General features: G+C 42.3%; 1 protein-coding gene across 2 annotated transcripts; it reads left to right on the forward strand.

Annotated features, from left to right (window-relative positions):
• The first annotated feature begins 8015 nt into the window (after positions 1-8015).
• FAM219B (family with sequence similarity 219 member B) lies at positions 8016-27928 on the forward strand. Of its 2 annotated transcripts, none has more exons than XM_089663933.1 (6): positions 8016-8122; positions 13433-13520; positions 19658-19742; positions 19819-19899; positions 22716-22764; positions 22851-27928. In XM_089663933.1, exons 1-6 carry the CDS (start codon positions 8057-8059, stop codon positions 23007-23009), a joined length of 528 nt encoding a protein of 175 aa, XP_089520059.1. In that variant the 5' UTR covers positions 8016-8056; the 3' UTR covers positions 23010-27928. The 2 variants fall into 2 exon arrangements, with proteins under 2 accessions (XP_089520059.1, XP_089520060.1); XM_089663934.1 differs by having other exon boundaries at positions 19822-19899.
• Positions 27929-27964: the final 36 nt, after the last annotated feature.

Genomic DNA, 27964 nt, shown 5'->3' on the forward strand with positions numbered 1-27964 from the left:
TAAACTGAGCTGCACATGTACAGTTTAGTATACATCCTAAAGAAGACATTGGATGCACACAGGTTGGCTTGGGAGTGTGCCCTCATGTGTACCTCCATAGTAAGTAGCTGGTTATGGGGGCACGTGCAGGAGAGGACTGCCCCTATTTATTAATGAGCACTGAGTGACCTATCAAGGACTCATGTCAGCAAGCTAAGTGCCTTGAAAAGCATCTCACAGGGTATACATATCAGCAATTACAACACAATGCATATATTTCCTCTTTCACTTTCTGTACATTCAAAAGACTTTGTAAGCAGTTCAGAATATGGCCTTGCTAGATAAATTATCTTCAGCTAAAAATAAAGGTACCAGCTACAGACTTCACAGGAAATAAGGGAGGGGGGAAGTGAGCTGATGACCTTGCAAACAGATGCTGTTAGAAATGTTAAAGTTTAAGGATGAACTCTGCAATATTTGGGTGATGCCACAGAATGGATGTGTCCAGGTAAGTACTGTACTCTGCAAATTAGTTGGGACAAGCATGCAAACACTGTTTCAAGACTCTATATTATTATTATTATACAGTATTTATATAGTGCTAAAAGGTTTGCTCAGCGCTGAACATTATAGTGGGGGACAGAACATGAGACAATACAGTAACAAAACAAAACACGAGGGGGTCAAGGGCCCTGCTCTTTTGAGCTTACAATCTATATTGGGCCTAAGCAAGTTTAAACTTGTTGCAGATTGTTTTCTGTATGTCTAAACTTGTTTGAGAAGGTGTTCTCCTGTTTTTCTCTCTTTTACTTCAGTCTGAATTGATATTTCCTGCAGTGAGGACGTGATTGAAGTTTGCTCACTATATTCATTAATATATTGTTATTTTTATATAGATGTGTAAAAGGATATCACTCCCCAAAAGTGATAAAAAATAATTGCTTTGAGAGAAAATGCTGAATTAACGGTGCAAGAGATAGCAAATGCAGTTTTTGTGGGGAAATCAAGTGTTTCAAGGATTGTGAACCTGTATCAAGAGACAGGGTTTGTGGACACTTCTTGAAAAGTCGTTGTGGAAGAAAGACTACAGCAAGGTATGATGGTTTAATCAAAATTAGCATCATAACCCCAAAAAAGGCTAGTGGAGACATCAAGAGTAAGCTTGCATCTCATGGAGTTAATGAGGACGCTTTCACTGGGCATCACCAACTCCTCCAGTGTGGTCACAGAGTTAAGCACCCAGTTAAGAAGCAGCTCTACACCCACTATGAAGAAGGAGCGGTTGTTATTGGCAAAGTAGCATAGAGATTGGACTTTGGAGAAGTGGAAGAAAGTAATATTGTCAGACAAAATGGTTTTATGTTCATGAATGCAGGTCAAAATTCATTCGGCGCTTGTCTTTGAAATGACCACATCCAGCAAGCTCCTAAACACCCATTTAAAGTCATGTTTTTGGAATGCCTTAATGCTTTTGAACCAGAAACACTTCACCCCATTAAAGGCGTGATGGACGGTAACAAGTACGTAGGTGTTCTGATGACAAAACTGATCCTGATACTAAAGAGGCGGTTTCCTGATGGAGACAGAATGTCCACGCAAGACCTAGCTCCATACTACAATTCCAAGCAAACCAAAAACTTTTTTTTCCCGACAAAAATAAAAAGTATTGGAGTGGCCAGAAAATTCACCAGACTTAAACCCAATAGAAAACCTGTGGCCCATTGGGAAGGCTCGCAAAAAAGAAAGATGGATTGTACAAAAAACATTTAGGGACCCTGAAGTAAGGGATTTGTGTGAAAGATTAGTGGCAACAATGCCTAAAAGGGTAAGGGAGGTAATTAAAGCTAAGGTTAGCCTACTAACGGTTAGCCGACAGCTAGCTAACAAAACTGAGAGAAGCAGCATTGTGTTTCATTGCAAAACTGGATTTACTTCTGTGAATAGTTCAGTAAGCTGCAATACAATCACATAAACTGAAATTACAATATGCTTGTATACATATCTCTGTATTAAAGCGGAGTTCCACTCAACCTATCAAAAAATAAAAGTCAGCAGCTACAAAAACTGTAGCTGCTGACTTTTAAAAAACAGCCACTTATCTGTCCCTCAGTCCCGTGGTTTGTCCCTCGCAGCTCGTTTCACCGGTCCGCCGGTATTCCAGGAGGCTGGCATCTTCAGTGTGGGCACCTGGCTGTAATAGCTTGCGGCTTCACAGCCAGGCACCCACTGTGCATGCGCAAGTAGCACTGCACTTCGTGAATGGTCCTGTAGTCTTCTGGGACCTGTCACGCTTCCCAAAGGTGCCAATCCTTAATGGGGAGCGGGGGAGCACTCCTTAAAGCGGAACTTCCCCTTTTGGGTGGAGCTCCGCTTTAAATACATTGAAATGCAATCTAGCTATGTATGTGACTTTTACAAACACAATGAAAGAACTTACAGGCATATGTGTATCACAGGGAGAATGGAGGAGACCTTCACTGGGGTTCTTCTGGTAGCTAAAAAAGGCTGCAGTGGTTTATGGAAAATCTTTGTTTTTAACAAATATGAGGCACTTCCTGTTCTTTAGTGATAAGGGTGCAATTGCAGTGAATACCCAACAGATGGCTCCCTACTCAACACACTGATAATATACAGCAGGGGTCTCCAAACATTCTCAATAAAGAGCCAGTTTACTGTTCCTCAGACTTTAAGAGGGCTGGACTATTCCCAGTGAGAGTAGACTTGGACTTGGTGGTCAGTAGGAGTAAGAATAATGACCCATCACTTGTATTAGTTGGAGTCATTATTATTATACAGGATTTATATAGCGTCAACAGTTTGCTCAGCGCTTTACAATATAATGGGAGACAATACAATAACAATACAGTTCAATACAAGAGGGATTTGAGGGCCCTGCTCCTTGGAGCTTACAATCTAGGAGGGAGGGGCTAGTGGTATAAAAGGTAGTAACTGTGGGATATGGACTGGTTGGAAGAGTAGAAGATTCCAGTATTAGCTGAGGGCAGGATAGGCTTCCCTGAAGAGAGAGGTTTTCAGAGATAGCCTAAAAGTGAGCAGAGTAGGCGATAGTCTGATAAATTGGGGTAGAGAGTTCCAGAGGATGGGGGAAGCTCTGGAGAAGTCCTGGAGAAGAGCATGGGAGGAGGAGACAAGGGAGCTAGAGAGTAGGAGGTCTTGCGAGGAGAGGAGAGTACGGTTTGGGTGATATTTGGAGACAAGATTGGTGATGTAATTTGGGGCAGAGTTATAAATGGCTTTATACGTTATTGTTAGTGTTTTGAATTTTATCCGTTGGGCAACGGGCAGCCAGTGGAGGGATTGGCAGAGAGGGGTGGCAGATACAGAACAGTTAGTAAGGTGGATGAGTCTGGCAGCAGCATTCATGATAGACTGAAGAGGGGATAGCCTGCGATGAGGTAGGCCAATGAGGAGGGAGTTACAATAGTCAAGGCGAGATATAACAAAGGAGTGAATAAGTTGCTTAGTGGTTTCCAAGGTTAGGAACGGTCGTATCTTGGAGATGTTGCGGAGGTGAAGTCTACATAATTTGGACAACGATTGGATTTGGGGCTGAAAGGACAGATGGGAGTCTAGGATTACACCTAGTACCCTGGCATGAGGGGAGGGACTGATGATTGTGTTATTGATCTTGATGGGGAAGTCAGGGGAGGGGGCACGGGCTGGAGGGAATACTAAGAGCTCAGTTTTGGAAAGATTGAGTTTGAGGAAGTGGAGTGACATCCATGCCGATATGTCACTTAGTAGGTTAGTAATGCGAGAGGAGACTGAAGGGGTGAGGTGAGGGGTAGAAAGATAGATTTGTGTGTCATCAGCATAGAGATGGTACTTAAAGCCATGGGAGTTTATCAAGTGACCAAAGGAGGAGGTGTAGATGGAGAAGAGAAGGGTCCAAGGACAGAACATTGAGGGACCCCTACATAAAGAGGGAGTGAAGAGGAGGAGCCAGAGTTATAGGTAACGCTGAAGGAGCGCTGCGATAGGTAGGAGGAGAACCAGGAGAGAGCAGAGTCTCTGAGGCCAGGAGAGTGGAGTTTTTTGAGGAGGAGGGGATGGACAACCGTATCAAAACCCGCAGAGAGGTCAAGTAGTAAGAGTACGGAGTAGTGGCCATTGGTTTTAGCAGTTAGTAAATCATTAGTGAGTTTTAGTAGGGCAGTTTCAGTGGAGTGTAGAGAGTGAAAGCCAGACTGTAAAGGGTCAAGAAGGTTGTTGTTGGTGAGGTCATAGCGCCCAACCGTTTATATAAGTGAGAAGAATTATGTCCTACTGTTAGTATCAGTGGGAAGAATAATGCCTCATATCAGTGATAGGAAAAGTGCCCCAGGGACCTGATAAAGGTAAGCAAAGGGGTGCATCTGGCCCACGGGCTGCAGTTTGGAGACCAGTGGTCTAGGCCAAACGTTCTAAACAAAGGGCCAATTTACTGTCCTTCAAACTGTAGGAGGACCAGACTGTGGCCAGCAGGAGTAGAAAATATCTTGGTGTCAGTGGGAGTAAATAGTGTCCTATTTTTGGTATTAGGGGGGGAATAGTGCCCCATTGTTTGTGTCAGTGAGAGGAATAATGCCCCATCCTTGGTGTCAGAGAGAGAAATAATGCCCCATTGTAGGTGTTAAGGGCAGGAACTATGCTCCATTGTTGCTGACAGCGGGGCAAAAGTGGCCCAAGGGCCAGGAAAAAGCAAGCAAAGGGCCGCAGTTTGGAGACCACTGATATACAGCATACTAAGGGAGGCCATATCACTTACTGACGGATAGTAAATAAATCAGTTCTGTAAACCTGAAGTTGTCTCGTAATATTCTGTTTGTCCCAACTAATTTGCACAGCACTGTATAACATCTTTTTTATTTTAAGACAAAAAAATGATCCTTTAATATCACTTTCCCTTTAGTTCTTCTGTAATTGGCTGCATTCTTGCTCCAGGTCAGAGACTCCATACATAAAAATCGGCTGAAACAAACTTTACCTTACCTGGAGCTCAGCCAATCAGCTTTAAAGGATAAGTTCACCTGTTGTACCATGTTACATCCGCTCGGCCGCAACACTCATTCACAGAGTTCTGTGAATGAGAAAACTTCAAGTCCCAGCAGCCTTTGCGGCTGTCGGCTTGTAGTGCTCAATGAACTACCATGGCACTGATGTGAGCACTGTGGTAGTTCATTGAGTCTTCCTGTCAGTGAGCCTCTCCGTATGAGGTGTGAGCACACAGATGCGCACTGTCAGGGCTGCAGGAAACCTGCATGACACCAATGAGATCTGCTGATTGCTGGTGCAATGCTTTACAGGCTCCCAAAACCAAAAATAAATGTGCATTTGCCTGTAAAAAAATGTGCATTTAGTCACCGATCACACCTCTGCGATTTAAAACCGTGAAATTTGTGTGCAATTTTAGTGCGATTTCTGAAGACTATTGCTATTTGTGAAAATTTTCAACAATTTCTTGTAATTTGCAGTGCGATTTCCATTATATTCTGTGTGTGAAATCGCAACAAAACAACAGAAAAAGTAATACGAGAACTACTTTAGAAATTGTGCTACAGCAAAATTCATTAGCTGTGATTTCAGGTGCGATTTCAATTCCCACATGGCACCGGAATGCCCAGGCACTTATTGTTTTGTTTTTTTTTTTGTTGATAGTGAATTTATCGTTTAACAATTGTTTTTCTAAGCTGTGTGAAAAACATGATAGAAGCTGATTGGCTGCCATGGGTTGGGGTAGAACTTGTTGCAGATACTCATTATTATGCATAAAACAGTGCAGCGCTAAGGTTATGATTCAAAACAAAAGAAAGTATTGATCGATATACTGGTAATAAAAGTTCGATACAAATAACAGTCTATGTGACTATAAAGTGCCAGGTGACTGTTTAAAACTTGATGGTGGTGCTCCGTGGAAAAATGGCAGAATTACGCACTCACCAGATGCGTAATACTTATACACATTAACTATCACATCCAAAGGTTTCCTCATCAGATATAGGTCTGGTCAAGGCTTAAGTGTTCCTCCCTCCGGGTAGTAGTCAGCAAATGCCCAGATGACAAATTACTCGGATCCAGGTAACCAGAGGTCCCCTTAAGGGATAGGTAGAAGAGGCTGCCTGCTTACAGGATAACTTCCTTCTCTGGGTAAGACAACTCACAAAACCTCAAAAGGAGTCAGGGAAGGATGCCCATAGTGTAGTCATCAAAGTATGATATTTATTAGGAAAAACAAATGTTTGCAAACAGTAGAAGCAAATAAAACAACATCAGGACTGCAGAGATGAACTAACCCTCCAGAGTCAAAGATGGCCGCCGGGCCTCCACGTGGCTCCGGCAGCATAGCATCACGACGTCCTGGCTCCTCCTTTTGCGTTACGTGCGCACGCACTTCATCAGAGAAAGATACCCAGAGAAGGAAGTTATCCTGTAAGCAGGCAGCCTCTTCTACCTATCCCTTAAAGGGACCTCTGGTTACCTGGATTCGAGTAATTTGTCATCTGGGTATTTGCTGACTACTACCCGGAGGGAGGAACACCTAAGCCTTGACCAGACCTATATCTGATGAGGAAACCTTTGGATGTGATACTTAATGCGTATAACTATTACGCATCTGGTGAGTGCGTAATTCTGCCATTTTTCCACGGACCACCATCAAGTTTTAAACAGTCACCTGGCACTTTATAGTCACATAGACTGTTATTTATATTGAACTTTTATTACCAGTATATCGTTCAATACTTTCTTCTGTTTTGAATCATAACCTTAGCGCTGCACTGTTTTATGCATTCTATTGTAAGGTTTATGTTGGTTACCTTGAGTGCTTAGCTGCTGATTGGATAGCGCTCGCTTTTACTATTTCATTTTTAGATACTCATTATTAACCACTTCCCCAGAAATACTGCTACAGGGTGGCACGGGTGCGCAAAATCACGTATATATATATATATATATATACAGTACATGTGATTTTGCATTTCCGGGTAGGGGGCTCTGCCATTCTTGACCGCCAATCACTGGGTCCCGGCCGGTGATTACTCACCGGTGCCCGATGATTGCTGAGCATCTCTGACGGGGAGAACTGTTTGTAAACAAAACAGTTCTCCCTGTCAGCTCCTGCACACTGCTTTGCATGGTTGTGCAGAGCAGTGTGCTTACAGTGAAGCACACAGACACAGCTCATAGTAAAACAGCGCACAGTTAACCCTTTGATTGCCCCACATGTTAACCCCTTCCTGCCCAGTGCCATTAATACAGTGTCAGTGCTTCTTTTTTTTTTTTTAGCACTGATCACTGTATTGGTGTCATTGGGGATGTCAGTGACACCAAGTCAGTTCCCTCCAGTGTCAGAATGCCCACCGCAGTCCTGATATAAGTCGCTGATCGCTGCCATTACTAGTAAAAATAAAACAAATTCCAGTATCTATACCGCCATTTGCAAACTCTATAACTTTCATGTAAACCAATTAATTTACATGTATTGGGATTTTTTTTTTTTTTTTTTAGCAAAGACATGTCGCAGAATACGTTTTGGCCTAAATATATGACAAAATTAGATTTTTTTAATTTTTTTTTTACTGGACATGTTTAATAGTAAAAAGTCTAAAATATTGTTTTTCAAAATTGTCACTTTTTTTTTTATAGTGCCAAAAAATAAAAAATGCAAAGGGAATCAAATACCCCCGAAAGAAAGCTGAATTTGTGGGGGAAAAAGGACATAAATTTCATTTTGGTGCAGCGTTGCATGACCGCGCAATTGTCAAAGTAACCCAGCACCGTAATGCAAAAAAACGGCCTGGTCAGGAAGGGGGGTAAATCCTCTGGAAGGTAAGTGGTTGATTCCCCCCAATGTAGTCCCATAAAAAATAGGAGCATTGCTGCCGGCAAATGGTCATCTCCAGAGGAAGCTCTGCACAGTTCACCTCCTCTGCCCAGAGTCCTCCCTTACCACACTCAACATGGCTACTGCTCTCTCCATCCAAATAGGGACTTCCAGGTCACATGAGCAAACCGACATTTCCTGATTCGATAGCAGAAAGGACGTGGGCGGGGTTATGTCCCGGCCTGATAAAGGCAGATGGAGCCTGAGAACCGGAGTGACAGCGGGCAGCGCACCTTGCCAGCGGAGAACGGACAGGCAGGGGTGAGTACAGCGGGCTCCGGTCTAATGATCGGGGGGTACGGAGCGGGGAATGCTCTGTCTTGTGATTGGTTATTACTGACAGACTGAAAGTTCTTGTGAGTCCGGTGATCGTGGTGTATATATATATATATATATACTGTATATATGTGTGATCTATAACATTGCACACCCCACACTTCCCATATCTACCCATCCCTCTTCTTCTTCCTCCACGATCAGTGTCGTCCCCCCCCCCCCCCCCAATAACAGATCTGTGTGATTGGACGTGTGTGTGTTCTGGAGATCGGACACATAGACACCCAATAGGTGTATAGGGGAGCATGGACATGGGGCTGATCTGCGAACATCACATTCCTGGTGGAAATTTTCTCCGTAAAATCGCAAAACTGAGCGTTGTAATAAATGCCTGTACGAGTAGTAATATATATATATATATACACAGTGCTCAGTATAAATGAGTGCACCTCCTTTTGAAAAGTAAGCTTTTTAACCACTTGCCCTCCAGAGGATTTAACCCCCCCCCCCCTCCTGACCAGGCCATTTTTTTTGCGTTATGGCGCTGCGTTACTTTTAACTAACAATTGCGCGGTCATGCAACGCTGCACCCAAATTAAATTTATGTCCTTCTCCCCACAAATAGAGCTTTCTTTGGTTGTATTTGATCACCTGTGTGGTTTTTAATTTTATTTTTTGTGCTAGAACAAACAAAAAAAGACCAACACAATATTTTTGACATTTTGCTATTAAACATGTCCAGTACAAATATTTAAAACAAATTTCTTCATAAATTTAGTCCAAAATGTATTCCGCGCCATGTTTTTGCTAAAAAAAAAAAAAAATCCAATACGTGTAAATTAGTTGGTTTACGTCAAAGTTATAGCATCTACAAATGGTGGCATATATACTGGAATTTTTTATACTAGTAATGGCGGCGATCAGCGACTTATAGTGGGACTGCGGCGGACATTCTGGCACTGGGGGGGGGGGGGGGGTGAACTACCTAACTGCCACTGACTTTTTCAGAGACACTAATACGTTGATTAGTGCTAATAAAAAACACTGACACTGGGCAGGAAGGGGATAACATCTGGAGTGATCAAAGGGTTAACTGTGTGCTGTTTTACTTGGGAGACATGCTGCTTTGTATTTCCCTGTTGTGCAGATATACAGAGCAGCATGTCCATGCTGACAGGAGAGAGAGCTATGTTGTTTACACACAGATCTCTCAACCCTGCCGACGATCACCGATTCCCAGCTGGGACCCAGTGATTGACATCCCTAGCAGGAAATAGCGGCGCAGGTAGGGTGGCGTGCGGGCACGTTATCCAGAAATGCATATCACGTGTATACATAAGTGATTTTGTGCAGCCGTGCCGCCCTGGTTCAGTACTTCTGCTATAGGGTGGAGGGCAAGTGGTTAATTAATATCTCAATGAACTTAAGAACAATTTCCAACATTTTGACAAAACTCAGATTTATAGAACATTTATTTTGCTCATTACATGAAAGTAAGGTTAATATTCTAACTTCGATTACAAAATCTTCAGTTTTTTACTCAAATTAGTTGATGCAAAAATGAGTACACCCCACAACAAAAACTTCATCATCTAGAATTTTGTATGACCTCCATGATTTGTAAGGACCGCACCAAGTCTTCTAGGCATGGAATGAACAAGTTGGCGACATATTGCAACATCGATATTTTTTTCCATTCTTCAAGAACAACCTCTTTTAGAGCCTGGATGCTGGATGGAGAGTGATACTCTACTTGTCTCTTCAGAATTCCCCATAGGTGTTCGATTGGGTTCAGATCAGGAGACATACTTGGCCACTGAATCACTTTCACCCTGTTCTTCCTCAGAAATGCAATATTGGCCTTATATGTGTGTTTTGGATAATTGTCATGTTGGAAAAGTGCACGATGACCAAGGCCACGGAGTGATGGTATCATCTTCTCTTTCAATATAGAGCAGTACATCTGTGGATTCATGTTACCATCATTGAAATGCAGCTCCCCGACACCAGCAGCACTCATGCAGCCCCAAAGGAGGACACTGCCACCACCATGTTTCACTGTAGGCACCATGCATTTTTCTTTGTAGTCCTCACCTTTGTGACACCATACAGTTTTGAAGCCATCAGTTCCAAAAACATTTCTTGGTCTCATCACTCCAGAGTACAGCGTCCCAGTAGTCTTCTTTTTCTAGGCTGGCTTTTTTTGTCCATGGGCTTTAGGAGAGACTTCCTTTGTGGACAACACCCATGCATGCCATTGTGCAGTGTACGCCGTATTGTGTCACAGGAAACAATCACCCTAGTTTGGCTTCCTACTTCTATAGCTAACTGCAGTGAATTTGCCTGGCGATTTTCTTCAACCCTTCTCATCAGAAGACGCTCCTTTTGAGGTGTTAACCTCAGTGGATGGCCTGGACGTCTCTGTGAGATGGTTGCAGTTCCATCATTTTGTTACATTTTTGTATCACTTTTGCTGCAGTATTCTGACTGATCAGTATAGCTTTGCTGATCTTGTAGCCTTCACCTTTCTTATGTAAAGAAATTATTTTCTTTCTCAGGCCTTGTGACATTTCTCTTCCATGTGGTACCATTGCTAACAGCATGAAATGGAAAGGGATTTTCTTTAAGTAACGCCCTTTTATAATCCACTTTTGCTGGACACCCGTTTACTTAATAATTAGACGCACCTGTAGTTGAATTCTTGTTAATTAGGATGTTGTCTAAAATTTAGCTTTGATCTTATGCCTGGGTTCACGCTTGTGCAGTGCGGCATATCACATGTGATTCCCACAGGAACCGCACTGCATTCCTGTGCAAATCACATGCAAATTCTGTGCGGTGCGATTTGAGCCATACATTTTGTTTGGCTCAAATCTCACCGCATCCGTACCAAGGCAGGACCCTTTTTTTTTTTTTTTTTTTTTTTTTTTTTTTTTTTTTTTTTTTTTTTTTTGGGTCCGCAATAGAATCAGATTGCATGATGGTATTCACCCATGCCATCCAATTCTGCACAGCGCACGGTGGTTTGCAAACCAATTTCGGGGTGTTGTTAACGTACAAACCCGCAGCGGTTTGCATGAACAGGTTGCAATTGTGATGCGGGGTGGAATTCACACAGAAACCGCTGTGAATTTTGCCCCGCATCAGTGTGAACCTAGGCTAAGACTTTCATTGGGGTGTATTAATTTTTGCAACAAAGTCTTGAATGAATTTGTTAGGAAAAATACTTTTTTGTGCGTGCAAATTAACAAATCTTGTTTGCAATCAATGGCCCATATTTGTGGAAGTATTTTGTAGTATAGTGTACTATAGAAAATGTTTGTTCTGAAAGGAAAGAAAAGGTTTTCCGACAAATCTGTTGGGGTGTACTCATTTATGCTGAGCTGTGTGTGTTGGCCAAAAAATGGAAACTCTACATGATTTACAGGTGTGAGCCCTGGTTCACACTGATGCGGTGCGGAATTTGCAGCGTTTTCAGTACGAATACTTTATCACAATCACAACCCATTCATGTGAACCGTTGTGGGTGTGTATGTTAAGTTAACAACTCCCTGAAAGCGATCCACAAAACACGGAGCAATGTGCAGAATCGGATCGCATAGGTGTGAATACCCATGCGCTCCGGTTCTAGTGTGAAGCCAAAAAAGGGTCCTGCATGTTTTTGGCACAGTGCGATTAGAGCCATACATAATGTACGGCTCCAGTCGCACCGCACACAAATCACATGTGAGTTGCACAGGAATGCAGTGCGGTTCTTATGCGAATCACATGTGATATACCGCAAGGCACATTTGTGAACCCAGGCTGTAAGTGACTACATGTTTTGCGTTTAAAGTGGAAGTGATCCAACATCTAGCTAACAGGTGGGAAGCCTCACTTTCGTCATTCCCTGCGTGCGCTGCTAGTAATATGGAGTCATGTCAGAGCTTACTGAGCGTCGAAGAGGGCAAATTGTTGGTGCCACTTAGCTGGTGGCTCTGTGACTGAAGTTGCCAATATATTTGCCATGTCGCGAGGTACAGTATCAAAGGTTATGACGACATATAAAATTTCTGGGAAAACATCGTCTGATAGGCATAAGTGCGATAGACATGGTCAGGTGACCAAAAGAGATGAAAGGACATTGTGACCCGGCACAGCTGCTGCAACAGACTGCAGAGCTCAATCTCAGTCCCGTGAAGACTTTGGGCTCGTTCACACTAGGCTGTTTTGCCAACGCTTGCCAAACGCCCCTATAGCTTTTGGCAAGCGTTGGTCCGGCGTTTGTGGGGCGTTATTAACGCTCCGCAAACGCCGCATGCGCGGTTTAGCGGCGGTTGCTAGGCGTTTGCCGAGCGTTAATAACGCCCCACAAACGCCTATAATTCAGTTTGAGTGGTGTTACTGCTCCGCAACCGCGTCGCAACCGCACCGCAAACGCCGGCCGGGCATTTGCGGAGCGGCACCATAGACGAGAATAGGAAGCTTCAAAGCCTCCTGACTCGTCCAGAGGCGTCCGTTTTGCCGCGACGCGACGCAAACGCTCCCGTTAGAACAGCACCATGTGCTGTAATGTGCAGAATTGGCAGAGGCTATTGGGAAGCGGTAAAAACGCTTCCCAAACGCCTCTCTGCCGCCTGCACACAAGGCTAGTGTGAACATAGCCTAAGATTGAGCCCTGCAGTCACTTTTGCAATGGTTTTTATTCTGGGTCCCCTGCCCTACAGGACCTGAAAGACTGCAGTGATCTCTGTAGTAGTAGTGCTGACTTGTGCAGTGATTGTCAGCTTTCCCAGGTATGAGATATGTAGAGTATACTTACATTGTGTCAAGCTGGGCCAATGCAATATAAATGAGTCTTGGTGTAATCGGTAAAAATTCAAGCCCTGTGTATGGCCAGCTTTAAACAGTTTTACATGTGATTGATAATAATCTGTCTTTCTGTAGGATGCTCGTGAGGTCATATAGTAACCCCGTGTCCGCACTGTGCCATCATTGTACAGCTTCCATTGTTGCTGCACAGACTGGTATTCATAGGGGAACATGTATGTCTGCCATTAAACTGCGCATCAGTTTGCACATCACTAAATTGATTTAAAGACACAGCAGGAAGAGTTTATCTGATGATGGGCAAACCATCATTTTGCTTTGAATTTAGATGAGATTATGTGTTAATGATCTGCCATTGTTTTTCAAATATTCACATTTGTATAACACTGAACACACCCTTCAATTGATCTCAGCTGGGTTAGATTTATTTCAGTGATTACTAGTCCAAATATTTACTTTGTGTTTTTTTTTTTGCTTCTGTAACAGGGATGGACAATGGAGTCCAAGGGGCCCACTTTAGAGAAGAAAGGCCCATATCTGATGGGCAAAGGTCCAACACTCCAGGCCAAGCTGCGTAAGTTATTCGGTTCCTGCAAATAATCCTCAGTGGGTTACAAGTAATGCTCTTCTTATGGATTAGTAGGCTAAAGTAATCAATTCCCGGTGATATGGGAAACTAATGGGTGTACTATTCCAGCCTTTCTCTATGTTCCAGATAATTACTATCTCTACAGCTCTCAGTACAGTAGTGTGATGGTCAGTGGGACATTTGTGGTTAGTAGGATGAAGGCCTCCCGCTTTACAGGGGTGTCGGGGGTTATTTATTGGAGAGACAGAAATTTCTCATTGCACAAGGAACCCCTAACAACCTTTGGAGGAACCCTAGGGTTCCATAGAATCCTGGCTGAGGAGCAATGTACTAATAGTGTGCCTGAACCCAAGAACAAAAATGTAATATATTGTCATTGTGGTTAGGCCTTCATAATCCAGGGGTGTTGCCCCAGGTTTGCCTATTTGTAGTTTTCCTCTTCCTGGATGTGATATATATGCTTGGTAGGTTAAGGTTGCATATAAGGACCACGGAGTCCAGATTTTTAGTAATCATAAAATTACCAAACCAGGCCATACACTAAGATTTCTTCTGCTTGGCCCTTTTTGGCTGTTTCCCTCATCCACATCAAACAGTGGATGGGCAAATCTTGCCTGCCAACTATTGTATGCTTCAGCCACTGCTCCTGCGGCTGTCAGGATAACCAAACATTGGCAGCATCTTGATCCTATTTCCCCCCCCCCCCTTTGTTTTTCAGATTGTAAATGGGAGAATGCCAACAGAACCATACATGGCTCAAATTTCACCTGGTTCATCAGGAACTGACCATAAGTTGCTCAGTGTACAGCTAAAGGGCCTGTTAACCACTTCCTTACCACTCTATACCCGAATGACGGCTACAGCCCTGTCGTCCAGTTCTGGGAAGGAGTCATATGACATCCTCCCAGAACGCGCCCCCAGCACTGTGCACCCGGCGCTGTCTGTGATCACTGTGTCCTTTTGGACACAGCTAATCACATTACATGGTAAAAGGCCAATCACAGCGGCCTTTTGCCACGTGATCAGTTGTGTCCAATTACAGCTGACCACCATGTAAATACACTTGCCGGTTATCGGCAGTGCTTTCCGATAACTGGCAGCTGTCAAAGCAGACCTCTACATTGATAACCAGGGCAGACATCTACATTGATAACCAGGGCAGACATCTACATTGATAACCAGGGCAGACATCTACATTGATAACCAGTGCTGCCCCAAAAATGCCAAGCAGTGCTGCCCATTGGTTCCCAATAGTACTGCCAATCAGTACCCATCAGTGCAGCCTCATCAACGCACATCATTGAAGGAGAAAAAAATGACCTGTTTGCAAAATTGTATAATAGAAACAAAGAGAACTTTTTTTCTTTTTTTTTTTTCGCTTTTTTATTTTAGTGCAAAAAATAACCCCAGTGGTGATTAAATACCCCCACAGAAAGCTCTATTGGTATGAAAAAAAATATCAAAGTGCGACAGCACTGAAAGCTGAAAATTGGCCTGGGCAGGAAGGGGGAAAAAGTGCCCAGGAGGCGAGTGGTTAATGAGTGTTCCATTCATACACTGTATATGCACTGGTGTGCTGCAGTGCCATGCATTTTAAGGTGTTGGGGGGGCGGGGGGACGCTTGTTGCCCCTAGATGAGCGCTTGAGCATTCATGTGTTCATTCCAATAGGTATCAAAAAATTAATATTCTGGGCAATTGAATCCATTTAATGCTCAAATGCTTTACACGTTTAAATGAATGTGCAAAACGTGACTGTAGGCACATTTCTTAAACCACTTTTCTCCTGCCAGGAGAAAAGGCATTTAGGGAAGCTGCACAAAGGCTTAGTGTGCATGAAGCCTAAATGGCACCACAGCACTCCAAAACTCACGTTGTGCGTGCAGTTTTGGGGTACCGCACATAAAATGTGCCGGCATTTTTCCCGGAATATAAGTTTGATTTAATATTACATTTGGACTGGAATGTGTTTCACCCCCTCCCCTTTAGTTCCTCAGTAATCATGCTTCACATTGCACACCAGATCCCCATAGCTGAAAGCGACTATTTAATAGCAGGTTCATACAAGGCTTACATTAGCAATCCCTTATTAAACATGTCGGTTGGTCCAATTCTTTGTGCCATTTTGTACTGTAGTCTCCGAAGGCTTAAAAAACAAGTTCTGCAGGTAAAACCTCCAAGTTTTACAGAGAAATGTGGGATTGCTGTGTGTAATGTACATGATAGTCACCATAGGGGTGAACAGGATATGTGATGGCTGGGTCTCTTTGGATTTTGATAGTACACAGGGTGGCGTCCTTTCATTCTCAACCATCTCCAAGCAGGTTTGTTGGTGCAGACAAAATATTCTAGGTGATGGCTACAGATTCATAACCTTCCAGGCTATAGAAACAGACTAAATTGCAAGCGTTCTATTTATATGCCATTCTGTAGAAAAAAATGTTCTTCAAATGTTTTATTGTTGCTTGACTCCTTCATATTTTGCATTATTGGAAGCTGGTAAATTTTTCAGCTGTGCATATTCCCATCTTGCAGGCAGATGGTCAGGCTGCACCTTCCTTCACTGGCTCATGTTTCTGGAAGGACATTGGAGATGCTTGGGTTAGCTAAATTGCCAATAAGGAAATATACACCAATCAGCCATAAAGTTTTGATCACCTACCTAATAATGAGTAGGTTCTCTTTTTGCTGTCAAACTAGCTTGACCTGGTCGAGGCATGGCCACCACTAGACTTCTGAAGGTATGCTGTTTTATCTGACACCTAGCTGTCCGTGGCAGATTCTTTAAGTCCTGTAAGTTGTGAGGTGAGGCCTCCATGGATCGGACTTGTTTTTTTACCAGCATATCTCACAGATGATTGATTGGTTTGAGACCTGGAGAATTGGGAGAACAAGTCAACATCGTTCCCCCAACCATTCTTGAACCATTTTGGCTGTGGACACTGGTCAGCATGGTCACCCTGTGTCATCTGCAGCTACACAGCACCATATACTATAAACTGCGATGTTTATTTATTTTTTTTTCTGCTTTCAACACATCAGCTACAGGTAGATCATGTTTACTTACTGCTTATATATCCCACCAATTTTCAGATGCCATTTGTTACGAGATATTCAATGCTATTCACTTTACTTGTTGATAGTCATAATGTTTGGTCAGATTGGTGTATGGTTGATCATTGAATCTGTTTCAAATGATTATTTAGGCAAATGCAAAATTGGATAGGGCAGTGGTGGGCAACCTTTTTTTTTTCAACTGAGCCAAATCTCGCCAAAACCATGATTGAAATTTATTTTGAGAGCCACATTTTTAAAACTGAAAATACATCTCCCATATAGTAATTCATCCCCCATAGTAATTCATCCCCCATATAGTAATTCATCCCCCATAGTGTAATTCATCCCCCATATAGTAATTCATCCCCCATATAGTAATTCATCCCCCATATAGTAATTCATCCCCCATATAGTAATTCATCCCCCATATAGTAATTCATCCCCCATATAGTAATTCATCCCCCATATAGTAATTCATCCCCCATATAGTAATTCATCCCCCATATAGTAATTCATCCCCCATATAGTAATTCATCCCCCATATAGTAATTCATCCCCCATAGCAATTCATCCCCCGTATAGTATTTCATCCCTCATATAGTATTTCATCCCCCCATATAGTATTTCATCCCCCCATATAGTATTTCATCCCCCCATATAGTATTTCATCCCCCCATATAGTATTTCATCCCCTCATATAGTATTTCATCCCCTCATATAGTATTTCATCCCCTCATATAGTATTTCATCCCTCATATAGTATTTCATCCCTCATATAGTATTTCATCCCTCATATAGCATTTCATCCCCCACAGTACTATTCCCCCCCCCCTTCTAGTAAGCCAAGTCCCCCGTGTCAATTCACTTACCTTTTGCGTTCCTCTCGCTGTCTTCCCGCGCCGTTCGGGTCTTCAGGGCGGACTGTGAGAGGAGCCTAGCTCCCCTCACGTTCGGCACGCTGCCCCGCCTACACACATCCTGACAGCCACATCCGCGGGCCGGATTAAAAGGTCCGCGCGGACTTTTGGGGCTGCCAACCGAGAGGAGGCAGGGGAGCGGCCGACCGAGAGGAGGGAGGGGAGCAGGCGCCCGGCACACAGAAGAGCCGCATTAGAGTGGGTAAAGAGCCGCATGTGGCTCGCGAGCCGCGGCTTGCCGTCCACTGGGATAGGGAATATGTATATTGAATTGTATAAAATATATACAGTTGTGTTAAAATAATAGCAGTCAGACATCACTAACCTGATCAATCACTGTTTTTGGTAGAAATAATATTTCTACATGGCAAATAATTTTCTAGCAGGTGTAGTAGAGTAATAGAAATCCAACAGACCCAACAGTCATGATATGCATGTTGCTGATTCTGTGTAATTGAATCACTAATTGAAAGGGGCATGTTCAAAATAATAGCAGTGTGGAGTTCTATTAGTGAGGTCATTCATTCTTTGAAAAACAGGTGGCAATTACTGCCCTTATTTAAGGAAGGAAGGCAGCAAATGTTGTACATGCTGGTTACAGTGCATTTCTCTGAAATTCTGAGGAAAATGGGTCGTTCCAGACATTTTTCAGTAGAACAGCGTACCTTGATTAAAAAGTTGATTGGAGAGGGGAAAACATATAAAGAAGTGCAGAAAATGATAGGCTGCTCAGCTAAAATGATCGCAAATGCTTTAAAATGGCAACCAAAACCTGAAAGACGTGAAAGAAAGTGAAAAACTACCATTCGAATGGATAGAAGAATAGTCAAAATGACAAGGGCTCAGCCAACAATCAGCTCCAGGAAGATCAAAGAAGGTGTAAAGTTACCTGTGAGTACTGTTACAATTAGAAGACGCCTATGTGAGGCCAAGCTATCTGCAAGAAGCCCCCGCAAAGTCCCACTGTTGAAAAAAAGACGTGCTGAAGAGGTTACAATTTGCCAAAGAGCACATTGACTGGCCTAAAGAGAAATGGCGCAAAATTTTGTGGACTGATGAAAGTAAGATTGTTCTTTTTGGGTCTAGTGGCCGGAGACAGTTTGTCAGATGACCCCCAAACACTGAATTCAAGCCACAGTACACTGTGAAGACAGTGAAGCATGGTGGTGCAAGCATCATGATATGGGGATGTTTCTCATACTACGGTGTTGGGCCTATTTATCGCATATCATGGATCAGTTTGAATACATCAGAATACTTGAAGAGGTCATGCTGCCTTATGCTGAAGAGGAAATGCCCTTGAAATGGTGTTCCAACAAGACAACGACCCCAAACACACCAGTAAACGTGCAACATCTTGGTTCCAGACCAACAAGATTGACGTTATGGAGTGGCCAGCCCAATCCCCGGATCTTAATCCAATAGAAAACTTGTGGGGTGACATCACAAATGCAGTTTCTGAGGCAAAACCAAGAAATAGAGAAGAACTGTGGCATGTAGTCCAATCATCCTGGGCTGGAATACCTGTTCACAGGTGCCAGAAGTTGGTTGACTCCATGCAACACAGATGTACAGCAGTTCTCAGAAACAGTGCTTATACAACTAAATATTAAGTGATTCAAAGGAAAGCAAAATCTTCAAACATTTTTCAGTTTATATAGTGAATGTTTGAGTTTGTAAAGAAGAATACAAACACTGCTATTTTTTTGAACAGTCTAATATTCACGTTTTCTTCAATTTTTTTTCTAGAGGGAACAACACAAATTTGATATATTTTTCTTCATGTTTTGATTTGGAATAGAATGTGTAGTGTTCCCAATGCATTTGTGTGTATGGAAATAAAAGCTATTAGAAGGATTTTGAGCTTTATTCACTTTTTTCAAGTGTGTGTGTTTTCCTGAATGAACTTGCTTCAGTTATATACTGGAACTGCCATTATGGACCCAGCCCTCTCAGACTGGTTTGTGAACTGGATTTTCTGGCACTGCATTCTTTAACCTTTGACAGTGCTGCTTGTTTATAGATGAACAGGGGAAGCAGGCTTCACAGGCCAATCCCTACAATAAAATGAATATTGCAGTTTATTACAAGTACTCGCCATCATTCTTGCAGGAAAGAAGTAAAAATAACTTTTTTTTTAACTTTGTAGAAAGACAACGAGATCTGGCACGAGCAGCACTTAGGAAAAAAGGCATGCTGGGAGGAGTAGCAAAAGTCAAGTCTGCATCTAAAAGGTAGGGCTCGGTGAGCTACAAGGCTGAAAAAAATGAGCCATATATCTAAAATGACATATTTCTTTGTCTCCTTTAGCAGGTCAGTAAAGTTTAACAAAGGATATGCAGCCCTGAGCCAGGCATCTGATGAAACGTTGGTTTCTCTGGATTCAGACAGGTTTGCCATTTTTCTGTTTACCATACTTTCAAAGCCATGACCAACCATGTAGCTCTCTACAGAGCACATAGAACCCTTTACATCAGTCCCTGTTTCACAGTCTAATGTCCCTACCACACTTGGGCTTCCAGGTGACACCCTTTTGCCTGGGAGTTAAAGGGGGTGTCAGAAGTATGGGGCGCAATACACAGTGACTTTGATGATTTAATACACACTGTGATTAGGATGGATTTTAACCACTTCCTGACTGCCCTATAGCAGAACTACTTCTACAGGGTAGCAGGGCTGCGCAAAATCGTGTGCGTGTGTGTGTGTGTGTGTGTGTGTGTGTGCGCGCGCGCACATTGCCCTACCCGCGGCGCTAGCTGGCGGCTACAGCTGTCGATCACCAGGTCCTGGCTGGAGATTCCCTGCCGGCACCCGGAAATCACTGAGGAACAGTGACCAGGGAGAGGTCTGTGTGTAAACAATACAGATCTCTCCCCTGTCAGCACGAACAGGGTGCTTTGTATTGCCCTGCACAGCAGAGCAATACAAAGCAGCTTGTCTTCCTAGTAACACACATAGTAAAACACAGCACGCAGTTAACCCTTTGATCACCCCAGATGTTAACCCCTTCATGCCCAGTGTCATTAGTACAGTGTCAGTACTTTTTATAGAATACATTTTGGCCTAAATTTAATATTTTTACTGGATCTGTGTTTATAGCAAAAAGTCAAATATTTTTTTTTGTTTTTTTTCAAAATTGACAGCCTTTTTTTGTTTTATAGCGCAAAAAATTAACGCAGAGGCGATCAAATGCCAAAAAAGGACATACATTTAATTGGGTGCAGCATTGCATGACCACGCAGTTCTCCGTTAAAGTAATGCAGCGCCGTATCGCAAAAAATGGCCTGGTCAGGAAGGGGGGTAAATTCTCTGGAGGGCAAGTGGTTAAACTCAAACTGGAAACGCAAATAATGCCAACCATTCCACCTCCATTGTTATGATGTTCACCATGCTGCCCATCATAAGAATAGTAAATTGATTTTGTGTTTTTTACCTTTTTGCTTGTAACTTAAAAAGTTTCATCTTTGAGGCCTTTACAGACCTGTATCCATGGGTACTTAGCGCACATTCGTGGTGCCCTCTAAATATGTGAGGACTCAAGAGTCAGTGCATTCTCTAGAGCCAAATTGTTAACCACACATAGTTGATGAGGCTCTGGCTTTGTGCTGCGTTCAGGGGCATTCATATGGCGATGAATAAGTCTAAACCTGGTGCTGTGAAATGATCAGAGGTAACCTTTAATCACACTGTAAATGCACTGTTGTGAGCCAAGTGATAAGGCTCTAGCTTACATGCGCTTAGAACAAATGCAGACCCATGTTGAATATAATACTTTAAAGTGTCATTAAACCCAAATCATTAAAAGCTGTCAATGCATGCTATATTATATTGTGTTCATACTTACTTTGGAACTAGAGTATTTGTTTTGATTTTAAAATTCCTGATTGATCCTGTTGTTCACTGTTCCTCTCTTCTTGTGGGTGACCCCATTGCAGGCTGAGATTGTGTAGACCACATCTATTGACACATCTCCTCCAGTTTCAGTTATCTTCTAAACTGTTCATTTCCTCCCATTTTTTTTTTCTTTTCTTAATGTGTGCAGCCCACATCACAAATGTATGTGTATACACAGTGGTAAATGACAATCCCCTCCAGCCTCCTATTGCTAAATACTATGGTGTAAACGCTAATCTTGTGTCTTTTTTTTAATTTTACCTTCAGGTAAGCTTATAACAAAGCTTACCTGTAGGTAAAATGAATATCTCCTAAACGTGTACGGTTTAGAAGGTGTTCTCTATTTCCTAAAGCTGCCGCTTGTGCTCTAAAGGAACGGCATACCTATGCCATTCTTTCAGAGCTGTGTGCCGTGGCCTGGGACCTCCCGCGCGCATGCGTGGCCCAGGCCAGTCAGACGGCCAGAAATCGCGAACCTGGAAGAAGGACCGGTTTACTACTGCTTTTAAATACAATGGCATGATCGTTATACATAAATAGAAGAGAAGATAGCAATTAAATGCATGTTAAGTATCACTTTTAATGAGTAAATATAAACCTCTAAAAGAGTGTTATAAAAAGATTTCTACATCTCTTTTCTGAGATAGTCTATTACTTTGTACAGTGCTGTCAGTCTTACATTGGGAACAAACTTACTGGAGGAGAGGGCACAAGGATGATCCCACTAATATGCTGTTTTTCCTTCATTGTTGCAGAAGGAGGGGGGAGAGGCAACCAAGGAAGCTGAATGCAGCCATCCTTCTATTCCCTTAAGTTGGCCATAGATAGATCAAAATTTGTCTGGAATTCAACCAATCCCTGCTGAACCAGTCAATGAATGGGGAAGGCTTGTTGTAGTGAAGATGATTCATCACTCAACTTCTGTCATGGTGGGTGTGTGGGGTGTTTTTTTTTTTTTTTTTTTTTTTTTTTTTTTTTTTTTTTTTTTGTTTCTCCCCCCCCCCTTTCTTGCAACCCGTAGTTGCAGGACACAAAATTACTTAATGTATGGCTTGCTTTAGTAGATGCAAGTCCTTATCCTGATGTTGGTGGGAGCCCATTTTGCTTCCTTGTACAGAAGTCTATAATTGACAATGAGATTCTAATATTTTTTTTTTTTTTTTGCCTTTTTTCATTTGTGCTGCTCCTCTTTGTAAATGCTATTAATTTTTTGGCTAATCCCCTGACAGTTAGTGCTGTGGCATAAACCTTGGCTTTGACATGTTTTATGTTCTCTGTTTTCTGATTTTCCTGTTCTTTTTTTTTTTTTGTAGTGACGCTGAATTGGAGTCTAGATGTTCCTCTGGATATTCCTCAGCAGAGGTTAGAAATGGTTTCTATATTATTTGTAAACCATGTAATTGCCTGTACTTTCTCATTCATGATGCATGTGTTTGATTAATCTACAGCAGGTCTCACAAGATCTTAACAGACAGCTTCTCCAGGATGGGTATCGTTTAGATGAAATTCCAGATGATGAGGATCTGGATTTAATACCTCCAAAGCCTGATCGCTCTTTGTCTTGTTCATGTTGCTACGGGGAGTCTTGGTCCTGCTGCATTCAGTGAACTGGCATGGCTAGGGGTGCACTAAACCTGATGACAATCTCTAGCTGCGTCCTCCACATTATCAGATCAGAGGAGGTTTCTGGCCAGACAGTGCATTGTTGAGCTTGGAGATGACGTGGGATGTTTGCTGTGCTCCTCAACAATTCTACAAACCTTTCCAAAGAAGATATGTTACATGCACCCAAGAACACAGATTGTGATCTATGGAACTATTTACATTCTCTTATGACATTCTTGGCTTTGTTACTTTCTTTGGAAGCACTTGGTCCACATGGCTGAAGCTGTTTTTTCTTCAACTTGTATGGAAAGGTTTTCGAATGTTACAAGGAGGATGTCTTCACACACCTACATTTCCTGAAAGAGGCTTAGGGAATGGCTTTTGGTTGCCTAAAGGGTCATGTGCCTTCATCAATCAATATGTCCTTTTTTTATTTGTCTGTAACTGGCTGTTTATTAATTTGGTTACCATCCTGTTACATAGGGTGCATGGCATGACCTGCAGCTCTTAAGTCTCTCTTCTGTTAACGTGTTACCTTGCTAATCCAGTTTCCGCTGAGTTACATTTACTGCCTGTAGTCATTGTAATGATACTGACAGAAGTAGCAAAACTGCTTGACATCTATAAACTTTTTAAACCTTTTTTTTTTTTTTCCCTTATTTTTAATTTGTTCAGAAGATGGGAAAATGTTAAATTTACACTAAAGTGGAAGCTCTGAAAAGTGCTTAAAGTGCATTTTGTGAATGTTGAAAGACATGAGTCAGTGAACATCAGTATTGAGTAATGACACAGCTAGCGGAGTATACTAAACATAAGCTGACAGTTATTGACAGTTACATTTGTTATAAGCCAAGCTGACGTACCTGGTGTATTGCATAGCAAAATATACTGTACAAAATGGAAACCAAGACAGGAAACCAACCTTCCTGTAAGTAGTCTACACTTGCAAAGTGTTAGCGGATAAACTCCTTTTCCTTCAGTTATATGTTCAATCAGAAAATCATTTTAGAATGTAATACTATAATGACCATAAATACTGTATAAACTTACCATATTTGCCTGCACACAAAAATTCAGGTTAGAACTAGAATTGCCAGTACTGTTGGCCAGTCACAGGTTGCAGTAGCAAGTGTTACATAGTTAGTCTGGCTGAAAAAAAACAAGTCCATCCAGTTCAACCATTTAAAAAGAAAAAAAAAGTTATAATCCTATACCCACAGTTGATCCAGAGGAAGGCAAAAATAACCCAGCAAAGCATGATCCAATTTGCTTCTGCAGAGAAATTTCTTCCTCATCCCCCGAGAGGCAATCGGATATTCCCTGGATCAACTCTACCTAATAAATGCTAGTAACCAGTTATATATCTAGGAAATAATCCAGGCCTTTTATTTTATTTTTTTTTTAAAAGCAATCCACTGAGCTGGCCAGAACCAACTCTTGAGGGAGTCTATTCTACATTTTCACAGCTCTTACTGTGAAGAAACCTTTCCGTGTTTGGAGATTTAACTTTTATTTTCCTCCAGATGTAAAGATTGCCCCCTTGTCCTCTGTGATGACCTCAGGGTGAAAAAGTGGCAGTTTAAAGGACTATGCAGTCCATCTAACATGTTTCAGGTATTTGGGAGGTGGAGAAGATATGTAGGAAAGGTGGAAAGCACAGGAAGACCCTCACCAGTGTGGTGCTAGTCATAGTCCAGTGAGCAGAGGGAAGGTGACACAGGTAGCTATAATACTGAAAAGCGGTGTGACCCTCAGACTACAAAGTGTGTTGAGTGCATGAATTTCAAGAGGCACAGAATTGGGGCTGGTATACTTGGACATTTGGAGTGTGTTTACCATATGTTTGTCTATCATTTTTAATTGATTTTTAAAGAGAAATCAGTGGGGGGGGGTAGTTTAAGGTGATATGTTTACAGCTATATTGTTGTTTTGGGTGTGCTTTTTTTTGCATAGTTGGGGGTTCCGCTTGACCCACTGTAAGTATACATATATCATGCGTGTGGGACAACTGGAAGCAGAGCATCACTGCAGTTGCTGCTACTTCTACAGTGATTGCCGCTGTCTTCAGGGTCTCATGCCATTCACAGATGCCCTGCATCTTTCTCAGCATGACATCATGAGATCCAAGCAGAGAATGCCTTACATTCATTGAGCAAAAATGCAAGGTGTTCTTGAAATGGTGTCCAAGCCAAGCTAGCAACTCCCTGTGTTCACTATGCAGCAAGCCAGCTGCTTGGCACGGGACCCAGAAGACCGCAGCAGTCGCTGTAGTAGTGGTGACTACTACAGTGATTATCTGATTCCAGAGCAGTCCAACAGATATAGTGTATGCATGCTTACATTGGTCCAAGCTGGACTAATGTAAACTTGCAAAACAATTCATACCTTGAATTTACCTTTTAATCTTTATCTTTGTGAGGATTTAAAAGTCTAATTTCACTTTAATAACAAAATAAATGTTCTCCAATTCCCAATGCTCATACTTTGTGCTCAGTGGAGTAGTTGTAACCATTCAACAAAAAAGTGTCAGCTGGCGATAGAATGCTGCTCTTAGAGATTATTGGCATGGGAAGTAGGAAAGGTAATATATACTTACTAGAGGGATATCCTTTTAAAAAAAAAAAGCAAACCTGTGCTTCATCTATGTAGGGTGACGCAATAGGTACAGTATAGAGCAGCAATGGGCAAACTACGGCCCGGCGGACCTTTTAATCCGGCCCGCGGAGCGTGATCCAAAAAAAAAAACAGCCAGGGCAGGCAAACATTGGCTGTCAGGATGTGTGTAGGCGGGGCAGCGTGACGAACGTGAGGGGAGCTAGGCTCCTCTCACAGTCCGCCCTGAAGACCGGAACGGCGCGGGAACACGGCGAGAGAAACGCGCGGAGCAAAGGTAAGGAAATTGACACAGGGGGGACTTGGCTTACTACTTGGGGGGGGGAATAGTACTATGGGGGATGAAATACTATATGAGGGATGAATTAATATGGGGAATGAATTACTATATGGGGGATGAATTACTATATGGGGGATGAATTACTATGGGGGATTAATTACTATGCTTACTATGGGGGAATATTACTATACTTACTATGGATGGCATGGTAGTGGCTGGGCCGGCCAGCAGCTAGTGGGGGGCGGGGCTCATTCATCTACTCTTGGTCCGGCCCCCGGGTCCAATATATGAACCCATTGCGGCCCTCGAGTCAAAAAGTTTGCCCACCCCTGGTATAGAGCAAAACCGTTACCAAAAAAAAAACTTGTACTTTTTCACTTGTTGGGTTTAGCAAGTGTATTATCACCAACAAAAGTTTATAAAGTGAAGTCCTATTTCTTCACCTAAAGCAGGGTAAATAGAAATCAGTTGGTTAACTTCCTGAAAGATTAAAAAATAGGAGTTTTGTTGCATAGATCACCCCCTATTCTGTGTGGGAAATAATGGTTACACTGAAATGTTACTAAAATGCCATTTCCTCCTGTACTGTGCAATCCACATAAATATCTGGAATTGTATTGTTCAGGAAATGGGATCATATTATTTCATTGGAGGATCAAGTCAACTTAAAGGATAACTTTGCTTTTTGTAAAGGTCATTTAAATGACTGTCCCCTTGGTCTCTTCATTCCCCTTTTCCCCAAGACGTGTACTTACCTGTCCACAATCCTGGCGGATCCATAATGTGTCGTATGGGGAATTGCACAGCTGCTGCTAGAAACTCCTGTCTGGTTTAAAGTCTTCTGTGTGGACTTAGCTTTTCTATAGAAATGAATGGAATTATCAGTTGTTGGGTCACATGATTGATAGCCAATGGGATTCTGTCTCTGCATGTGCAGAAGAGTTCAGAACCAGCCAGGAAATTTCCATCAGTGACTATTTTTTGCTTGTGGGCTGCAATGTGGATCTGCCAGGATCATTGGCAGCTGAGAACTTTTTGACCTGGAGGGGGTTGTTCATTCATTACAGTTCTCCTTTTTAAAGCATAACCGTAAGCTAAATTTGTCTGCCTATGATTAAAAAGAATTCTAGGCATGGTATATTTTTACATGGTTACACTGGTCCAGCTTGGCCCAATATAGCTATGAGTATAGCATACCTGGCCAATGCCCCCTGGAAGCTGGAAATTACTGACGTATACTCTGCTACTCCAGTGGTGTCCACTTGCTTCTGGGTCCTGTACTGTGTGACGATACAAGAGGGTTAGGAGGGCCCTGCTCCTTGGAGCTTATAATCTAAGAGGCGTTGTGAATACAGAGGTCAGCCGCTTAACATGTATGCCATTCAGTGAATGCTTTGCATTTTCTGAATGGATGGAAAGTGTTCGCTGGTTGGATGAGGTGAACAGAGTGACATCACCCTGCCTCATACAATCAGATTGCCTTGCATTCATTCAGAAAATGTAAAGCGCTCTCTGGTACCCGTGCTGAGCAGCCGACTTGCTATGTTTGCGGGACTTGGAAGCAAGTGGAGATCACTGAAGTAGTGGTAACTACTTTTGTGATTTTTCAGCTTCCAGGGGCATGGCCAAGTATGGTGTATACATAGTTGTGTTGGTCTGAGCTGGACCAGTGTAACTCTGTAAAAAAAAAATATATACCATGCCTGGAATTTTTATCTTTAAGACACTAAAATATTTTTATATTCTGAGTAGATAATGTACCAAAGTGTGTGTGTGTTTTTTATATTTATGTACTAATGCCTGTGCACTCATACTGTCTCTTGCAATATGTTGTAATCACAACAGTGTCTACTCTTGCTGTCATTCTTTTCCTATCTGTTAAACATTTGTTATTGGCAATGAAGTCTTCAACGTTTTCAGTTGTGTTGCAATTTATAAAAAAATTGTTCCACTAGCTTTCCTTTTATATGTATTTAATAGATTCTAGAAAATGTTAACAGCTAAAAAGTAAAGTATTCTTTTATTATACATTATTGCTCTATATACTTGACCTGGATTTCTGAA

This window comes from Staurois parvus, unplaced genomic scaffold (assembly GCF_062004578.1).
Source record: "Staurois parvus isolate SC_StPar_1 unplaced genomic scaffold, SC_StPar_1.0 ptg001805l, whole genome shotgun sequence".
In the NCBI taxonomy this organism is placed as follows: Eukaryota; Metazoa; Chordata; class Amphibia; order Anura; family Ranidae; genus Staurois; species Staurois parvus.